Source organism: Microcebus murinus, chromosome 19, assembly GCF_040939455.1.
Source record: "Microcebus murinus isolate Inina chromosome 19, M.murinus_Inina_mat1.0, whole genome shotgun sequence".
Classification (NCBI taxonomy): Eukaryota; Metazoa; Chordata; class Mammalia; order Primates; family Cheirogaleidae; genus Microcebus; species Microcebus murinus.
This window is the reverse complement of record NC_134122.1, coordinates 52,839,507-52,859,626: the sequence shown is the minus strand read 5'-3', so window position 1 is coordinate 52,859,626 and position 20,120 is coordinate 52,839,507. Positions and strand designations below refer to the sequence as shown.

Sequence of the window (20,120 nt, the reverse complement as noted above, 5' to 3'; positions counted from 1 at the left end):
CGCGCAGCCTGAACTCAGAACCCCACAGATCTGGGCTCTCACCAGTCTCCTCAAAAAAAGAATTTTCCACTTAAAAGTTTACTCACCAGTTTTTGAAGTGCCCCTCTAAGGCTTTGAAATTTTACTTTGGTTTATCCAAAAATAACATTTTTACGCTTTTGAAACCCATATAACACCATTTTAAACTGTTTGAATTTTTTGCTATGGGTATGAGTTAGTTTTTCACTCAAAAAACAACAACAACAACAAAACTAATCAATACAAAAAAAAAAAAAATAGGCCAAGGAAAAAAATTTCAACAGCCCTTAAAAAATAGTGAACACCAAGAAGGCAAATGTTTTGTATCATATTTCCTTATAAATCCCCCAGGTAACTAGGCTAGTGTTTTGGTTTTTGTATATATAATTGATAGTACAATTTTGGAATAAATCAATAAAATTTATTTTTTAAAGTAAGATGCGTTCATATTTTAACACAGTACTTTAAGCCTGGTGTTTCAATAGCCCAGATACTCTTACATGGAATTATACAGGAAAAGTAAATAACTGCTGATTAATTTTAGCAGTGTGAAAGAACAAGAGAACCATCCTTGTTCAGTGCAATTTGGTCCCGTTCAGATCTCAGAGAACAGTAAAGTGTGAATGTGTCTGAATTAAAGCCCCTGCACACTAGGTGTGTAATACAACTACTTCTGAGCAGATTTCAAGTACCTGGTGCTTTATAAGCAGATGTGCTGTCGCCTCTTGCCTGCACACCACATCACAAACTCATTCCTAGGTAGGAACAAAGAATGGGCCGCAGGAGGCATGGTAAGTAACTGTGTGGGCAGGTAGGGCAGCACCAAAAACTTCTCAGGTGTCTAGGATGGGTCTGAGGGCCAAGGCTTAGCTGTGTGACTGAAATGGCGACCAGGCCACTTCAGTCCCGTGTGTGTGAGTGGGCACATGAGAGTGAGTGTGAGCACATATAAGAGAGTGTGCAGCTTCAGAGTTGTGCAGCAGTGTAGACAGACGCAGCAAAGTCCGAAAAAGGGAATGTGACGTATCAGAGTGGTAAACGCTCAGACAGGGCCAGCCTGGATCCAACACAGAAAGCCCAGTCGAAAGACCCAGTCGATCAAGATGTCTGGCCTTCTGTAGACAAAATATCAATCTAGGGTAATCAAGTGATTTTTGACCAAATGAACAGATGCTTTGGTGTCACAGATAAGACTCCCGCATAACACTCTGAACAAGAAGAATAAAACTCTGCTTATCATGGAAGCACTCAACCAAAGCTCAAAAGTCCCTTGGATCCCATAATTTCCAGTTGGTTACCCACCCACCCTTCCCTCCCCCCCACACACACACTCTCTCTCTCTCTCCATCAATCTCACGTGATTCAGAGAGCAAAGCTGGCAGTTCCCTGGCTCTACTCTGTGGGTGTCTGAAACCTGTTTAAAGGTCGGAGGTAGGCTGGACCAACGGCCAGCCTCATTTCTACCTCTGGACCTGGTAGCTAACTTGAAAACCCCCCTTAACCCCCTGGTTTCTCAGTGAGCACTCCTCTGGCAAATGAAAAAACAAATTATCACCTGCAATTATTTATCTTCCCTTTAACTCTCTTCCAGACAAGAGCCCTTTTCAAACATCGGGACATACGAACTGTTTTGATAACCAGCCAACAGAAGCTGCTAATGCACCACTAGAAAGGGCGAATGGAAAGTTGGAGAATAAGTTAAATCGACTTTGGCTGTGCCCGCTATACGTTGGGATTTCAAAAGCAACTGGAAAGAATGGATGAGGGACCATCTCTTACTCACTAGAGCTCTAACTGCTGGGCAGGAAGGCAGGGAAGTGTGAGCCACACCTTCAGAGAGAAGCATTTTCCACCTGCCCTGCCAGGTGGACCCTCCCCCGTCTAAAGGTGGTGTGCCCACGCCTGACAGCAGGTGCAATATGCCTGGGGCCCTGTGCTGGCCACGAAATAACAGGCTGATGGGCCAGATTTTGCATACACATTTGCCTTAAGATCATCAGCAGAAAGCAGTTTCATGAAAAGAAATGCCTCATCTTCAAAAACCCAGATTGTGATTTCTGAATGGAAGTCAGAGAGAAATATGCTTTGGAGTCCAAAATACCTTAGTGAAGGATGTACAGTAGAAATAGAAAGCCTTCACTTGCAGTGGAGAAAGTTATTGAGGTATAATGAATAGTATTTGCTATTCAAGCTGAAATTGGAAGGCTACCTACTATAATAAAAGGCAGACTTTCCCTCAAGGTAGCACAAACCCTGCACACTGAAGTAGGAAATTCCCCATGCTCTCTGGAAAAGCTAAGAGAAAGTCCAGATCTTTTCAGAAGTGCTGGCTTCAACTCTCTTGTCTTCCGTAAGATACTCTGATCCTCCAAGAGTAAAAACAGCCTTCAACTGTGATTAACCATGTAATAGAAATAAACTCCTGTCTACTGCCACAGCCAGAACAAGATGTGTGATGAAGCAAACCAGATTCGAATGAAAACATACCTGAAATATCAACCTATACCACCCAACAGGGCATATCTATTAGGAGGTTATCTACCTGAATTGCCTATCACAGGCATCCAACCTAGTATGATATTCTGATACTAAAGAAACTGCTTAGCTCAAAGCAAAGTTTTCATTTTAGTTCATACATTGGACTGCACCTTAGTTACGCTAACCACACTAAGCACTGTAATGACCTGACTTAACTTACTGAGGCCTGGTGGTTCCTCACCCAGTGGATTGGCCACAACCACAGCTACAGGTTTTGGGGCCCTGTCAGAGAATCACATCACTCCTTTTCCTAGCCTGTGAGTAGAGGCTGAGTTAATTCAACAGCATCCTTGTCAGTTTTCCTCAGCCTGAATGAATCACAGAATTAAGTGTTTCATCTGATCAGACAAAAGCTGCAGTCAGCCACTCTGTTCGCTATCTTTCAGGATTAATCAGGAAGTTTTTGGTGACAATCATGACTATCTTCCCAAGAAGAGTAGTGACCTACAGGAAGTACCTTAAAAACTTTTCTTAAGATTACATGGAAATAGCAGAAGTGACCTGGATTCAGTGTCCAAGCCACTGAGTGCCTGGTCAGCACCCCAGCAAACGCACCTGGAGAGAGAACGGCTAGCTGTGACTGCCCAGGGCTCCCCTGTGAGTCTTCATAACTCAGCAGAAAGCAAGAAAAAGGAGTCACATGGGGAATCTAAGGTCTGCTGAAAGCAGCATGAGCTCTAGAAAAGTCTCAGGGCAAGACTTACCACTCTGGGCTTCTGCTGGTCCAGGGTATGTAGGAAGGCCGAGTTGGGGTCCAGGGTACGCTCGGGGTCACTGGAAATGTCCTCCTCTGAGTCCTCATAGGATGAGGAGAAGCCCGTGGAGGAGGCCGAGGAAGAGGACAGTTTCCGCAGCGGCAGGCTGCCCAGAGGGCTTCCCTGCACCTCCTCCAGGCCGCTGTGCTCCTGCGCGCCCATGTCCGTGACGATTACGGCGGGTATGGTGCTGGGGCTGCAGGCCTCTCTCAGGACAGGCTTGTCCTTCTGATCTGGGGGCAGCAGCTCCAGCCTGGGGTGTGTGTCTGTGTCCTGCCGCTGGCTTTCCCAAGTCCCCTCTGACTGTACCCCTGTGCCACGCGTCCAGGCCAAACTGGCTTCCTCCGTGGGGCCCTGCCAAGCCCGGGAGCCCCCAGGCTGCGCACCCATCCTGTCTCCAGGAAGGTACTGAAGTTCTTCCAGATCTTTTGCCGCTTCCCGACAAGGCAAAGGCTCCAGCATCCTGCCAGAAGGAATCTCCACCTCCACCTCCCTAGTCCCCAGCTGTGCCGATCGGCTGCCCCCAAGCAAGCCCAGCGTTGGAGACCCTTCCTCCCCTCCGTCCGAGGGCTGCCGAGGGCTCCCGCCCACCGGAGCCCCGCTTCGGGCCTCCCCAGGCCCTACCGCACCCAAGTCTCTGGGCGGCCTGGACCAGCTCAGGGCATCAAAGGGCTCCGAGCTCTGCGCACTTAGCGTTGTGTCCTGTGGCTTTTCACCCGCTTCAGGCGCCCTGGAGGCCCGCACACCACAGGGCAGACTTCCTTTCTCCATCTTCCCAAGGGGCTCTCCTCCACGCGGCCCGCCCCTCTCTGGGGCTGGGCATGTCTCACTGTCCAGAAACTGCCCCTGCCTCACCCTCGGGGCCGTCCAGGGGTGCGGGTCCTCAGGCTCGCAAGCCCTCGCAGACCGCTCAATGAGGGCAGGATCCTGCGGACGGTGTGTCTCCGTGGATGTGGCTCTCGCTGCCACTTCTGTGTCCATCACTAAGCCAGCTACGACCAGCCCCGGTGAGGGAGCTGGGCAGCTCTGAGTTCCCGAGAGAGAGACTCTTTTGTCAATTTCCACAGCTGTGGGCGAGCCACAGGGAGCACTGGCAGGCATGCCCTTCTCCACGCTCACCGAAGCGGCTGGGCCCTGAGTCCCTGATCCTGCCAAGGCAGCCCGGCCGAGGAGAGGTGCCACTCCCTCCTTGTCCTGCGAGGGGCACAGGCTGGGCCCTTCTCTCCTCCCAGAGTCGGCCTGTGAAGTCTCCGGACATTGCTCCCCCCAGGACTTCGTCCTCCGTTCCTCGCTCCGCGCGCACTGAGCCAGGACCTTTCCAGGGGGCTGGCTGCTGCTGCGAAAGGGACACGGGGAGGGCGAGCGAGCCCTCCCCAAACGCGGGCTGCGGGGCGCTTGAATGGCGGAGTTCTGCGCCTGGATGTGCGCCTCGAACATGCCCACTTTCTGGTTCACCTGCACGTTCTGCAGCTCACGCTGCAGAATCCGCAGCTTCCTCTGGGCCTCCTCCGGGCCCGGCGGGGAGAGGGTACCGGCGGCCACCACCTGCTGCCTGTCCCCTCGGAGGCGGCCTGCCCAACTCGGGCTGCCCACACTGCTGCTGCTGCTGCCGCCGCCGCTGCCGCTGCTGCTGTTCAGCCTGCGCCGGCCGCTCCGCCAGCCCCCCGGGCTCGGGGGCTCCTCGGGGGACAGCGATTCGGCTGGGGGGAAGAGGAAGGAGACGCCTCTCCCGGGGCTGAAAACGCTGCCGGGGCTGAGCACGGCCCTTCCCGGGGGCGGGGGCGTCTCGCTGCCGCTGGCCCCGGGGCCGCCGCCGCTCTTGGCCTCGTCGGCGCTGTCCATGATCACCAGGCTATTGAGCGCATAGCAGTACACAGCCATAGTACTGGGGCCGCCGCGCTGCCCTCCGCCGCGGCTCCCGCCCCGCCCGCGCCGCCTCGTCCCGCGGCTCCCGGCTCAGCCCCGGGGGCCTGGCCGCCGCGGCTGCGCGCGCTGACGGGGCGGCATGGCCGGGGCGGCGGGCGGGGGGCGCGGCCGCGGGCTTAGCCCCCGCCCAGAGCTCCATAAACCGCCGGCCGCTGTGGAGACACAAGGAGAAAGTCAGGACCCGAGGGCGCGGGCAGAGCCCAGAGGCCGCCCCGGGAACGCAGTCTGCCTGGGACCGGGCGCCGCTGGGCGGGTCACCTGCAGGACTGTGGGGCTCCGGGACTCGGGCTGCGGCTGCCTCGGTCCCCAGCGCGTCCCGGTGCCCTCCACCCGCCCCTCCCGCCGCAGGCTGTGAAGCGCTCCGAGTCCCTTCAGATTCCAAGCCCCGAGGCTCGTCTCCCGAGCCACGCGGGCGCGCGAGGGCGGACGCGCAGCTGCTCGCTCCCCAGCATCCTGCGCGGGCGCGCCCGACTCCGGCCCCCCGTGCGGACGCTCCCGCGACCCTGTCCGGTCTCCTGGGCCTGGGCAAACTCTGGCTACGGAGGGTAAGGGGCAGTCCCCTCTGGCCTTCAGGGTCTCCCTGCTCCGCGCGCTCTGGGCATCAGAGACCGACTCGGAGGGACCCGAGCTGGCCCCGCCTCCCCGAACCGCCGCCGGCGCCGCCGGTACCCCCGGACCCTGGCCTTGGGGCTGCGTCTCTCGGCCTACGAAGGCCTGAGCGGACGACGGGGCCGCGGCCGAAGCATTTTTCAGCGCTGGCCTTGTCGCCTGTCCCTAAACAAGTGTGTGCTGTAAGTGTGGGCGCGCCTGCGCGTGCCCGGGGCGAGGTTCTGCACGGCCCCTGTACCGGAACCAATACTCACGGCCCCCCGCCGTCGCCCCCCACAGAGGGAGGGGTGTGCGTGTGTGTGTCTGTGTGTGCACGCGCGCACAGCGAGTCAGTCCTGTCACTGAGGGCGCCGGCGCCCCTGCGGGCTCCGGGCCCGCGCCCACTCGGAGGAACTTGGGCGCCCCAAGCTACGCCTGGCGGCGGCCCTGGGCGCGCACAGCCTGGGGCTCTGCAAACCCCCCGCGCCGTCGCCCCGAGCCCCCCACTGCGGCGCGGCCGAGCGCGGGGCTTCTCCGCATCCCCCGCAGCGCCGCCCGGCGCCAGCCCCGCCGCCCGGCCCGAGCCCGCCGACTCCCGGGGCGCGCCAGGGGAGGCGGCGCGGCGCGAGCGGCCCGGAAGCCGGGCTGGAGAAGCGCCGAGAGCTCCTCGCTCCTCCTGTCCCCGCCGCCACTCCACGCCACCTTCCAAAATCAAGTCCCCTCCTCTCCGTCTCCCCAGCCTACCCCGGTGCGCTGTTTCGGAACCTGGAACGCCCAGACCGCTCCCGAGCCGAGAGGGGAAGGGGGTGCAGGGGCAGGACTAGGAAAAAGCCGCTCAACTTACCTGCAGTTCCTCGGGTTCCCCGGTCCTGTGCACACTGTGTGCCCAGAGGCGCAGACCTCGTAGGGACGCAGTAGCTTTGAAAGAATGCCCAGAAATAATTTCCGCAGCAAGGTATGGGACGCAGAAAAGGGGGAGCGCAAAAGGGGGAAAGCCCCGGTGCAGGGCCCAGCGATCGGGGCGGTGGCGACGCCGAGCCGGCCCTGCACGCCCCTCTCGGCGCTGGAGACACTACCCCTGTCAGTGTCTGCTCCAGGCTACTTCAGTGTTTGTTCCATGTACGATTTAAAAAAAAAATTGTTGGGGGGTGGAGGAGGGAGGAGGTAGAAAGGCAAGGCGGAGGCTCGGGGGGTGGGGGAGGAAAGCAGGAAGGAAGTTGTGAGCCTGTCTGGGGTTGAACTCAGCGGAACAAGTTTTTCTTTTCTTCTTTTTTTTTTTTTCTATTGCTTGGCAAGACCGAGGGAGGGAAACACTTTAAAAAAAAAGTTTCCATTGTTAGCGAGCACAAAAAAAAAAAAACGCCTTTTAACTTCTGCGGTTTAAAGATATACAATTCATTTTCCACCCCTCGATCGAGGCTTGCTGATGTCTAGCTTTATGAAACTATTTTTGAAAAAAAGCTTTTAATAAAGTTTTGAATGTGTGTTTTAAACAAATCATGGGGACCTTTTTAGCATTTAAAGCAGGCTAAAATCCTGTATAAACGGTTTGTGTGCTTGTACACAATTATGCAAATTCAAGAAAGGTACATTGTGGGCAACTCCTTGCAAAGTTGAAGATTTTAAGTTCATCATAGCAGTATTTTGAAAGACTGGTTGGGCTATGAGCTGCAGATGGCTTTGCAGTGCAATTGCTAGATGCATAAACACACCTTTACGTCGCACATTTATAAATGCACACAGCAAATATGACGTTTGCATATTTTTGCACTTAATTCTCAAGGTTATTTTAAGAAAAAGTATAGTCTTGGAACCAAGAAGATTTGAGCAATGTCTAGAACCCACTTGCTCCTATAGACTCCCTGCAGACGCAATAATTTTCAAGTCTTTCTCTCCTACCATCTGCAAAAAAAGGGGGAAGGAACATAAGTTAACATTACTGGCCAGAGAATCCTACCCTATTTAAATTCTTGGCACTGCCAGTGTGTTTTGCCTAACTCCCTAAATCTTAAACTACAGCATTTAGTAGAAAGCGGGGGAAGGACAGCTGTAAGACTCAGGAGATTTAAAAATTCAAAATCTGATTCAGTCCTTAAATCCTGATTAGCTAAAATTCAGATGAAAATTTTGACTATGCTTGTAGCAAGTATCTCCTGCTTGTTTATGTAACAATAGTGTTAAGTGAGCAAAACAACCTGCTGCTCAATCAGGAAAAAACTCATGCTAAATCTGAAATCAAGAGCTCCTCTATCCAAGAATTCCTGAGAATCACTGTTGAGTCCTTTCTACGTTTTTTAAACATGCCATGGAAGGATTGAACCTAATTCCCCTGGCACCCCCAATGGGGCTAAATTAAAGGAGCCCAGACTTCTCAGATGTTGACTCAGGATCTAAGGCAGTTCCTAAGGAAGAGAAGCCAGCCCTACTATCCTTGTCCCTAATTTGGTTCCCTAGTGGTAAGAATGAGGAGCTGCCAGTTCCCAGGAGAATCTCTCTTTGGCGTTTCTGGCCGAGGGCTACCCTTCTAGGAGAGGCCAACACCCATTTCAGGTGTCAAGGCAGAAGCAACTGAGGGACCTAGCAGTGCATACATTAAGCACGGAAACTTAGCTTCCTCGTCCCTGAGAAACCTCACTGTCACCTCAAGGCCAGACATCATCAGCCTTCCCTAGCTGAGAAACTTAGACCTCCTAAACATGCAGTCAGCCTGAAGAAGTCTCACTCAGAAGGCAGCCAGCAGTTATCAGGTGTGACATGCAGAAGGGAGTCCTACCTTGGGCTGGAGGTAGGAATAGATGACAATTCTACCAGTCTATGATTCTAACTGTGCCACTAAGAGCAGCGGAGGGTGGGGAAAAGATGGAGCAAAACCTATATTTCAAAGCCAGCAAGATGGGCTTCTTGCCTCTGGAAGCAGTATCTAGTTGTCTTCCATGATTTTAAAGGAACGTGAGAAAAATATGGTATACAGCACTTATTATCTGCCAGACACTGTTCTAGACACATTATAAACATTTATACATTTTTATCCTCATGAGAAACGCATGAAGTTGGTGTTATTAGTGGTCCCATTTTACAGATGAAGAAATTAAGGACAAAGAAGTGAGTAGTTTGCCCCTAAGTCCCATAGCTAGTAAGTACAAAACCGGGATTTGAACCTGTGTAATCTGGGTCTAGAATCCATGCTTGTCACTACTTCTCCACATATTCCTTACTAGTTACCTACAACTGTAAGGAAGGTTTGCCTAACTTTGCAGAGTCCCCATTTGCCTACTTTTGAAATAGAATTTTAAAAATCAAAGCTATGAAACTTAGAAGGAAGGAAACTTCCTCAACTTGGTAGAGAGCATCTGTGAAAAACCAATCGCTAATACCACACCTAATGATGGTGTGGTACCTGTCCGTAAATCAAGAACAAAGTTAGGGTGTCTGCTCTTGCCATTTTTATTCAACGTTGTACTTAAAGGCCTAGCCAATGCAATTAGATGAGAAAAAGAATAAAAGATATCCAAATTGGAAAAGAAGAAGTAAAACTATTTTTATTTAGAGTATATGATTGTCTATGCAGAAAATCCTATGGAACCTACAAAAAAGCTACTAGAACTAATAAGTGAGTTTAATAAATGTATTAGTTTTCCAGGGCTGCCATAAGAAAGTACCACAGACTGGTTGGCTTAAACAACAGAGATTTATCTTCTCACAATTCTGGAGGCTAGAAGTCTGGGACCAAGGTGTTGGCAGGTTGGTTTCTTCTGAGGCCTCTCCCTTTGGCTTGTAGTTGACCACCTTCTCCTGTGTCTTCTTCATGTAGTTTTCCTTCTGCACATGTCTCTGTCCTAATCTCTTCTTATAAGGACACCAGTCTTGGTGGATTGGGGCCCACCCTAATGACCTCATTTAACCTTTTTAAAGATCCTATGTCCAAATACAGTCACATTCTGAGGTTAGGACTTCAACATATAAATTTGGGAGGAGGGGAAGAATACAATTCAGCCCATAACAACAAGGTTACAGGATACAGGATTAATATACCAAAATCAATCATATTTATATCTATTAGCAATGAACAATCAGAAATAGAAATTTTAAAAATAATAATACCTTTATAATAACATCAAAAACTATGAAATACTTAGGGATGAACATAATAAAACATTTACAAAACCTGTAGAGAGAAAACTACAAAACACTACTGGAAAAAAATTAAAGAAGATCTAAATAAATAGACAGATACATCATGCCCATGAATTAGAGGATTCAGTATTGTTAAGATGACAATTCTCTCAAAAATTTATTCAAAGATTCAATGTAAGGCTGGGCGTGGTGGCTCATGCCTGTAATCCTAGCACTCTGGGAGGCCAAGGCGGGCAGATTGCTAGAGGTCAGGAGTTCAAAACCAGCCTGAGCAAGAGCGAGACCCCCATCTCTACTATAAATAGAAAGAAATTAATTGGCCAACTAATATATAGAGAAAAAATTAGCCGGGCATGGTGGCACATGCCTGTAGTCCCAGCTACTCGGGAGGCTGAGGCAGTAGGATTGCTTGAGCCCAGGAGTTTGAGGTTGCTGTGAGCGAGGCTGATGCCACGGCACTCACTCTAGCCTGGGCAACAAAGCAAGGCTCTGTCTCAAAAAAGATAAAAAAATAAAAATAAAAAGATTCAATGTAATCACAACCAATATCCCCAGAGATTTTTATTTTGTTTATTTTACTTTCTAAACTTAATAGGGATCTAGAATAGCCAAAGCAACTTTGAAAAAGAACAAAGTGGAAGAACCAACACTATCTCATGTCAAGACTTATTATAAAACTACAATAATCAAGACAATATGGTATTGGCATAAAGTTGGACAATGGATCAATGGAACAGAATAGATAGTCCAGAAATAAACCCACATATAAATGGGCAATTGATTTTTGACACAGGTGCAGAAAGGTGGAGAAAGAAATCTTTTGACAAATGATGCTGTGACAATTTAATATCCATATCCAAAAAATAGAGAGCTTCAATATATATCCTGTACTATCTACTCAAATTAACTCAAAATGGCTCATAGATCCAAAAGTAAAACCTAAAACCACAAAACTTTTCTAAGAAAACATAAGAGAAAATCTCTGGGGCCTTGAGTTAGACAAATATTTCTTAGACATGACACCAAAATTAATTGGACTACATCAAAATTTAAAACTTCTGCTCTTTAAAAATATACTGAAAAGAAAGAAAAGACAAGCCACAGACTGGGAGAAAATAAATGCAAAGCATAACGTTCATAGAAGCTTTATTAGAATTAGCCAAAAATTGGAAACAACACATTCAAGAAGTGAATGGTTAAACAAATCATGGTATATCCATACAATGGAATACTATTCATCAATAAAAAGAAATGGACATTGATATGCATACAACATGGATGAATAGCAAAAGAATTATGCTGAGTGAAAGAAATCAGACCAAAAAAGAAGTATTTACTGTATGTTTCCATTTATAGAATATTCTAGAAAACACAAATGAATCTATAATAACAGAAAATAAATTGATGGCTGCCTGGAAATGGGAAGCTGTGGGAAGGGGCAGGAGGTAGGAAAGACAAAAGGACATGAGGAAACTTTTGAAAATGATGGGTGTGTTCACTATCTTGATTGCGAGGTTGAGTTCATGTTTACATACATGAAAAATTATCAAATTGTAATACAAATATGTGTAGTTTCTTATATATCAATTATAACTTAACAGATGTTTTTTAAAAAACACAACTATGGACAAGTACAACCTTTTAATGGCCTTCATTCTGGTGCCAGGCACAACGCCTGACATATAATATCCCTTCTGGGTAAAATGTCAAATCATTCATTCATTTATTCACTCACCTGTTTCTGTCATGAGAGCCAACTAATTTTGGTGTCGTGTTCAAGAAACATTTGTCTGTGTCCTCTTTCTACTTCATAAATATCTCTGTTAAATTATTTTGTGTGCCATATAATAATCTTTAATCTTCCTGTCTTTCTTTGTTCTTAACGAGATAGTGAGCTTTTCAGGGGCTAGGACCCTGGTTAACTTATCTTCTTAGCCTTACATTTTAGCTCCACACTGGATGGCTCTATTCCTGATTATTAAATGTAAAAAATAGATGAATCATGCACCCATCAAATCACTCTGCAAAAGGACCAAGGAATCAGCACCATCAGGATAGCTGCCACCTCCTGCCTCCCAGACAGCAAGAAGTACTTCCCGCTGCTATGCGTGGCTGGTGCCAGGGCCTCCATCAGCCGTCCCCTTCCCCTATACCCATTGCTTGAAAACTTAGTCTAAGGCTCCCAACACACCATTGGCCCAAGGCATGTCCCTAAGCGAGGTCACCACATCATCCAGCACAGACCTAGGCCATGAACAAGGAAGCCCCTTTGCACTGCCCTCTGTCTCTTCCCTGCCCCCTGGACCCTTCTTCATTTGTTTCCTTCACCTTCCCTTTGGTCTGGGTAATGCAATAAATCATTCATTCATTCATTTATTCAGGTTTTGAACGATTGGCTATTGTGTGTCAGGCCTGTGATAGCTACTGAAGATACAGTGGTAAAGACACAATCCCTGCCCTCCAGTCTGGGGCTAGACCCACGAGCACATCCAGAACAAGCCGTGTCACCACCATTCAGCTGTGCCAAGGAGGACAAGAGGGAGGCCTGGCTCTAACAGACTCCTCTATTTACCATAGCTATGTGCCCCTGGGCAAGTAACTGAAACTCTCTCGGCTTTGAGATCTGCAAAATGGCAAGCACTATAATACCCACCTCTGGAGTGTTCTTCTTATGCTCTATTAGATAATGTATAGGTTAAGTGCTTCGAAAGATACACTTTTTAAACATAGGCTTTCAACCCCCTAGCATCTCATACCGAAAAAAGATCCAAGATTTAGTGTTGCTAGAACAGAATCTGCCTCACACATAGCAGGTACTCAATAAATAATTGCTTCTAGAATGACCTTCTTCAGCACGCAGCAATCCCTCTTTCCTATGTTGGCGCTGCTCTGATCTCCTGGTGGGAGTTGCCGTGCTCGCTGGTGGCTTTCCAGATCCAGTTCCTACAAGGCCCAGCAGGGATCTGTGTCTGCCCTTGGTTTATATGAGAGCCTAAAGTGCTTCCTTAAGACAAACTTACATTTACTTGTGCTGAGTATAGCTTTGATCCTTGCAACCCAAAATGCCTTAATGATAAGAAAGACTCATCTTCAGACCTGACTTGATAGGCCCTTAGCAATTTCCCATTTTGGAGAAGCAGACAATTTTTTTTTTTTATTTTTTTTTTGAGATGGGGTCTTGCCATGTTACTCAGGCCAGTCTGAAACTCCTAGCCTCAAGTGGTCCTCCTGCCTCAGCCTCCCAAAGTGCTGGGATTATAGATGTGAGCCCTGCACCTGGTCCAGCAGACAACTTATTATCTGGTCTGGGCTCACCCTCCACTGGGGGAGTCAACCAGACACTTCAGAAAGAGGTGAATTTTATAGTTTGGGAAGTCAGAGCAGAAAGGCTACTTGCTGAAGAGTTACAGGCTGGTTTCTCAGAGTGCCCTGGACTTGGCGGAGGCTCCCTAACTAACTGTGGGTCTGGCTCCTTGGTTTTCCCCATTAACTTGGATCAGGCCAAGGAAACCCGAGAGGGGCTGAGACGCCAGAACACCAGTTCATTCATTTGGAGTGGTCCAGTCACCTGCCTGGGGAACTCCATTTTGTGTTTCCATAGAAAGCTGCATTGTTGTCTTATTAATTCTTCTTTCCCACTCTAGCATGATTCAGGCTTGCTATTGGGACCAGTCATCCTGTTCTCTGTATGGCTCAAGAGACATGCAGACAAATTCCTTTCCTTCTCGAAGGACCTTTATTTATCTCTCTCGACCATTTGTTGCCTTTCCACTGTTGTAAGTGAACATGAGAGTGCTGAGATTGGCGTTCAAGGCCCGTACAATTTTACCCAACCTACATCTCCAACTTGATTACCCATCTCTCACCTTCCAGATCCTTCTCCCTGGCTATTCTGCCTTCCTCACAAGTTGTGATCTCTGTGTCTTTCCCGCTGTCTCCTCTTGAACTTCTTTTCGCGCCTACAACCATTTCAGCTCTCCATCCATCCTGCAATGTCTTCCACCCAGGAACCCTCCTCTGCCGGCCCGGCCGGCGATGGCTCCTCGTCCTCCCACACCCTAGTCCTAGCCAGACGCCTTCCTGAGCACACCTTTTATTAGAATAGCTTATTCTTCATTTATTCATCCATTCATCAAACATTTACTAACGCTTCCCTCACTACACACTCTGCTGTAATCTGCTACCTTTCGTCCCCTCCTTTCTGAAGCTTTATTCTCGTTTGTATCTGCAGTGTCTGGTGTAGACAAGGTAATTGATAATGTTGATTGAATGGTTATTGTCTCCAACTCAGGTAAGGGCAACAGCAGAAGGAATTTCTGCTTCTCTCAAATCCAGAGGGTATTTTGTGGCGGTGCTGGAACAGGAAAACCAAGCTGATTTAAAATATTTCTGCAGCAAAGCACAGGGTACTTACAGATATACCCCATGTACAGGTGCACGCTGAAACAATTATCTAGTTACAAACGCTCTTTTTTAACCATCTGAACAACAGATTGCACAGTTTGATTGTCTCCATTTCAAACCTGATTTACTCACAGAGTCCCCAAAGCTGTGGAACAGCCAGTTATTTGAGCCAGTGGTTTATCTATGCATATATATGTATATTTTTTCCTTGTCTGTAAATAACCATGAACTGATATGAGAAAGATTGAAAAGACTTGATCCTGTTTTTCATATCTAAATGTGAACTTAGCCAACTTAAACACTTATGCTGAAATGTGCTGTCAAGACTTTGTTTTCAATGAAACCAAGACGTTTGCTATCAGTTTAACATTGACTCTATGGTTTTGCACTTGGCCCTTCTGTAGAGATCCCTCCCCACACTGGGCTGTTTGCAACTGAAAAGGCTGCCCTTGTTTTAAATCTCAAAGGGTGAAGGGGTGAGGCAGTCTCAGCACCCTTCTCTGGCTAAATTGATTTGTGTGACATCTATGGACCCTCAAGGACAAAAATAAGTGGTGAGAAAGAGCATCAGGGACGTGTAAGTTACAGGAAATTCACAAAATGTTTTCTTTGAGGTTTTGACACAGTGGGCCTGTGTTTGAATGGTCTCCATCAGGAAGTCTAGGAGAGCCAGAGAGGGCCTTTGAGTCCATCCATCATTTAAGATTCTAGGGATGAGAAGGAAGTCTTTAGTTTGCATACTGGGTCTTTAAGGACAGAAGCTCAGAAAAGGTTACCATATAATGTTCTAACACAGAATAGACAGACAGGTATCTCCAACACGAAGGGGAAGTTTCTTGTGCCTCCCATTTCTCCTGTCCCTACAATGAAGGGATAGCACCAGCGACAAGAGATTATATCTATTCCGCTTGCAAACTGCCCTCAGTCAACACCTCAGGTGTCTGCAGAGCTTCTCCCGTGTACTCAGGATCGCAGCCTATTTAGCTGTTGTTTGATCCTTGTTTCAGCTTTGGGTGTTGTTATTAATGCCATTCATTTACTCCTCAAACCATTACTGGGTTTTCCAGGCAGGGAGAAGGGAAAGAAAAGCACATGAACAGGGATTGTACTTGTCTTCAGAGAACTCAAAGACTAGAAGGGAAGCCAAGCTTAAAAATGATTATAATTCAGTGTGATATGTGGTATAATAGCACTCATAGTACCAAGAGAGCACAGTGGTGGGGCTGACCTTGGGCTAGGGGAGGAGATGGGAAGGCTTTAGGAGGGGGTGATATTTCAGTGGGCTGTAATGGATGAGTAGGAGTTTACTAGGAAGAGAAGAAGGAGAGTCTCCCACAGCACGTGCAAGTGCCCTGAGTGTGGAGGAGCAGGTCTGTGAGTGGGAAGTCCATGTGGCTGGACTGTATGGCGAGGGGGTGTCTATAGTATGGAGAGAAGCCTGGAATAGCAGTTTGGGGACATGTGGTGAGGTTCCTTAATTACTATGCTAAATAGCTTGGGTTTTCATTAAAAATGAGAGGGAGCCACTGAGGAGTTTTAGGCAGAGAGTGACACAATTAAATTATTATTTACTAGCATTTTAGAAAGATCTCTCTTAGGCAACATGGAGGATATATCAGAGGCAACAGAGGCAGAGACCAGTTCAGTGGAACCAGAAACACTTACAGAGCTCCAGTGCGAGGCACTAAGAGCTCAAGGATGAACAAGACACTCAAACACCAACTGGACCTTTCAGGAGTTCACACTGAGTAAGAGCATGTATTAGTTATTACTATAACAAATTACCAGAAACTTAGCAGCTTAAAACAACATGTATGCATTATCTCGGTGTGTCTGTGAGATGCAATGTAGTTTTAACTGGGTCCTCTGCTTCGGGCTACTCAAGGTGTTGGCCAGGGCTGGGGTTTCATCTGAAGCTCAAGTGGGGAAGGATCTGCTTCCAAGCTGGCACGACTGTCACTGGGATTCAGCAACTTGCTGGCTTTGAACAGAGACTGCCCTTGGTGCTTTGCCACATGGAGCTCTTCGACGTGGCCACTTGCTTCACCAAAGCACACTAGCTGAGAAGGCAGCAGAGTCTGCCCACAAGACAGTGTTGCAGTCTTACATAACATAATCACAGAAGTGACGTCCCATCATCTCTCTTGCTTAGAAGCAATCTCAGGGCCACTCACGTATGGGGCCATGAATACCTGCAGGCGGGAATAACTTCAAGGCATTTCAGAGTCCGTCTCTAGGGAGGGAGACAGATCTTAAGCTATCTCAAAAGGGTGAGGGAAAATAAGGTAGCTGTATGCTCTGGGGGCTATGAGGTCAAAGAGAGGCTATCTGGGCTGATCTGGTGATTAAGAGGATACTTCCTCAAGGAGCTCAGTGCAGAAGCCATTACTGTGGTCCTGGTATAAGACATCCAATACCTGAGCTTTCCCTATTCATCATTTTATTCTTGTCATCCACGGGGTACCAATGGGCCAGGCACAGTAGCTCATGCCTGTAATCCCAGCACTTTGGGAGGCTGAGGCAGGAGGATCGCTTGAGGTTAGGAGTTTGAGACCAGCTTGAGCAATATAGCAAGATCCCATCTCTACAAAATAAAGGATAAAAAAAATTAGCTGAGTGTGGTAGCACACACCTGTAGTCCTAGCTACTTGGGAGACTGAGGCAAGAGGATCACTTGAACCTTGGAGTTCGAGGCTGCAGTGAGCTACGAGTGCACCACTGCACTCCAACCTGGGTGACAGGGTGAGACCCTGTCTCAAAAAAAAAAAAAAAAAAGATCCATGGTGGATATCAGTGTGTGAATCCCAGCTCTTCCACTTACAGCTGTGTGAATTTGGAAGTTAGGTAGCCTCTCTGAAAGATCACTTTCCTAATCCACAAAATATAGATACTGCTGCTTACCCCACCGGGTTCTTGAAGGATTAAATGACATGATTTTTAATCCTCACACTTCTTTCATTTGGTGACCACCTGATAAATATTTGCTCACCTCTCCCCGCCCAGGAACTTGGGCTCCAGGAGCACACCTGGGGGGCTGGAGTGTCAAGGAACAAGACAGCCGCTGTGGCTGGGGCAGAGCGAGTGACCTGCGAGTCAGAGAGAATCAGGTCTGGGATAGTCAAGGCTTTGCCAGGGCAAGAAGGCGAGCTGTCTGAAGGTTTTGAACAGGGAAGTGAAACAATCCGACTCACACTGTAGAAGGAGTCCTCTGGCTGTTGGTGGAGAACAGACTGGAGGGGCAAGAGAGCCGGCAGGGAGAGTGTGCAGGGGCTGCTGCGGGGCCAGCAGGGGGAGCAGCGGAGGGAGACCAGGTGGGAGGTGGGGTGCAGAGGGCAGCATCTGGATTCGTGGGAGGGAGAGTCGTCAGGGTTGGAGGATTGGCTGTTTCATACTCTCTGTCTCTCTCTCTCTCTCACACACACAGGCACGCCTAGTTTTATTGTGCTTTGCTTTATTGTGCTTAGCAGATACTGCATTTTGTACAAATTAAAGGTTTGTGCCAACCCTGCAATTCAGCAAGTAAGTCTATTGGCACAATTTTTCCAACAGTATGTGCTCACTTTGTGTCTCTGTGTCACACTTGGTGATACCTGCAATATTTCAAAATTTTCATTATTATTATGTCTGATATGGTGATCTGTGATCTCCAAGGTTACTACTTTGATTGTTTTGGGGAGCGTGAGCTGCTCCTGTGCGAGACGTGAACCTGATAAATGCGTGTGTTCTGACTGCTCTGCTGACTAGCCGTTCTCTCATCTCTCTCCCTCTTCGCAGCCCTCCCTACTGCCCGAAAATATTAAAATTAGGCCAATTAATAAGGCTGCAATTGCCTGCAAGTGTTCAAGTGAAAGGAAGAGTTGCACATCCCTCGTTTTAAGTCAAAAACTAGAAATGCTTAAGCTTAGTGAGGAAGGCATGCTGAAAGCTCAGATAGGCTGAAAGCTAGGCCTCTTGAGCCAAACACCCAAATTGTGAATACATAGGAAAAGTTCTTGAAGGAAATTAAAAATGCTACTCCAGTGAACACATGAATCATAGATAAGGAAGCAAAAAAGCCTCATGGCTGATACGGGGAAAGTTTAGTGATCTGGATAGAAGATCAAACCAGCCATAGCATTCTCTTATGCCAAAGCCTAATCCAGAGCAAGAACATAATGCTCTTCAATTCTGTGAAGGCTGAGAGAGGTGAGGAAGCTGCAGAAGAAAAGTCTGAAGCTAGCACAGGGTGGTTCATATGAGGTTTAAGGAAAGAAATCATCTCTATAACGTAAAAGTGCAAGGTGAAGCAGCAGCAAATGCTGATGTAGAAGCTGTGGCAAGTTATCCAGAAGATAGATCTAGCTAAGATAATTGGTGGAGGTAGGTACACTAAACAACAGATTTGCAGTGTAGGCAAAACAGCTGTATATTAGAAGAAGATGCCATCTAGGACTTTCATAGCTCGAGGGAAGTCAGTGCTTGACTTCGAAGCTTCAAAGGACAGGCTGACTCTCTTGTTAGGGGTTAACACAGGTGGTGACTTTAAGTTGAAGCCAATGTCCATTTACTATTTTAAAGATCCTAGGGCATCAACAAAGTCCTAGGAATTCTCACTGGTACCCCAAAGCTGAGAACAGCCAAGCACAAAGGTTTACTTGTCATCTCCTCTGATTGAAAAGCAATAGAAATGGCAACTGGGGAGAAATGGATAAATTGGAAGTAGTGAACAACCGGGCTGATTCTAACCAAAATGAAGCCTCCAGGGCTACAAACTGAATTGGGGCAGCGATGCAAAACCTAAGGTTCCACCCACATGGGAATGGTGTATGCCACCCAACCCGGGGGGATAAACCCGGGCACGGGTGCCAAATCATAGCAGGCATTTTTAAAAATATTTTTTATTACTAGGAAAATAATTAAGGAAGACAATAGAGCACTATCTATAAAGAACATGTGACCAAGAAAATGATAATCAGACAAGATGCCATTTCAGTATAGAGGCAAAGGCACATTCTCAAATGTGAAAGAGCTCAAGGAACGTTAACATTCATGAGTTCTTGGGGAAAAAACATCTGCTTGTTATAAAATCTAACCTGTTAGGGTATTGAATCAAATGAAAAACTCAAGAATGAAAAGAGCATTGTAAAAAGACTTAGGGAGAATATTGAATCTGCTTAAATATAGAATTGTTGCTTAAAAAAACAAAGAAGAAGAAAAAGAAAAGAGTAGAATTATGGCTCCAGAACAAAATATGCATGTTATAAACTTCAACGATGTAATAACAATAACAATTTTCTAATGAAAATCAGGAGGCAGGCTTTGATATCTGGCCACGTGGCAGCAACTGATAGTAAACTTACTCTTCTGCTTTAAACAACTATATAAATGGGCAAAATAGATAAGACAACTGTTTTCAGGAATTAGACCACAAGCAACACAGGGCTGTGATTCTTGAGAGCAGGGAAACCCACAAAAGACCCACATCCACCCCTGGGGACACTCTCTGGACCACAGTAAGGAGCTGAAGGAATGTGGTCTTCCTGAGCTGAGGGGAAGACCTCAGAGAAGGGGGTGGGGGCTGCCCACTCGGCTGGAATGTGTAGGACAGGGAACTGGGGAGGAGGAGTTTCAGGGGGGAAGCCCAGGAATGTGGGTGTTGGGGTCAATGGGGGAGGGCTGGACAGAAGGTAAGACTTGGAAGACCTTGCAGTGGGCAGCACGGGGGGCAGACAGCTGCCTGGAGACCCCGGAGCTGTGCAAGGTGCAAGCTGCTGCCTT

At 47.8% G+C, this 20,120-nt stretch overlaps 1 protein-coding gene across 1 annotated transcript; it reads right to left on the bottom strand.

Moving 5' to 3' along the window:
* Positions 1-1,354: 1,354 nt before the first annotated feature.
* On the bottom strand, positions 1,355-7,007 carry ITPKB (inositol-trisphosphate 3-kinase B). The gene is made up of 2 exons (XM_075995547.1): positions 6,670-7,007; positions 1,355-5,389 (listed from the first exon to the last, which is right to left on the bottom strand). Exon 2 carries the CDS (start codon positions 5,190-5,192, stop codon positions 3,234-3,236), a length of 1,959 nt encoding a protein of 652 aa, XP_075851662.1. The 5' UTR covers positions 5,193-5,389; positions 6,670-7,007; the 3' UTR covers positions 1,355-3,233.
* Between the last annotated feature and the right edge of the window lie 13,113 nt (positions 7,008-20,120).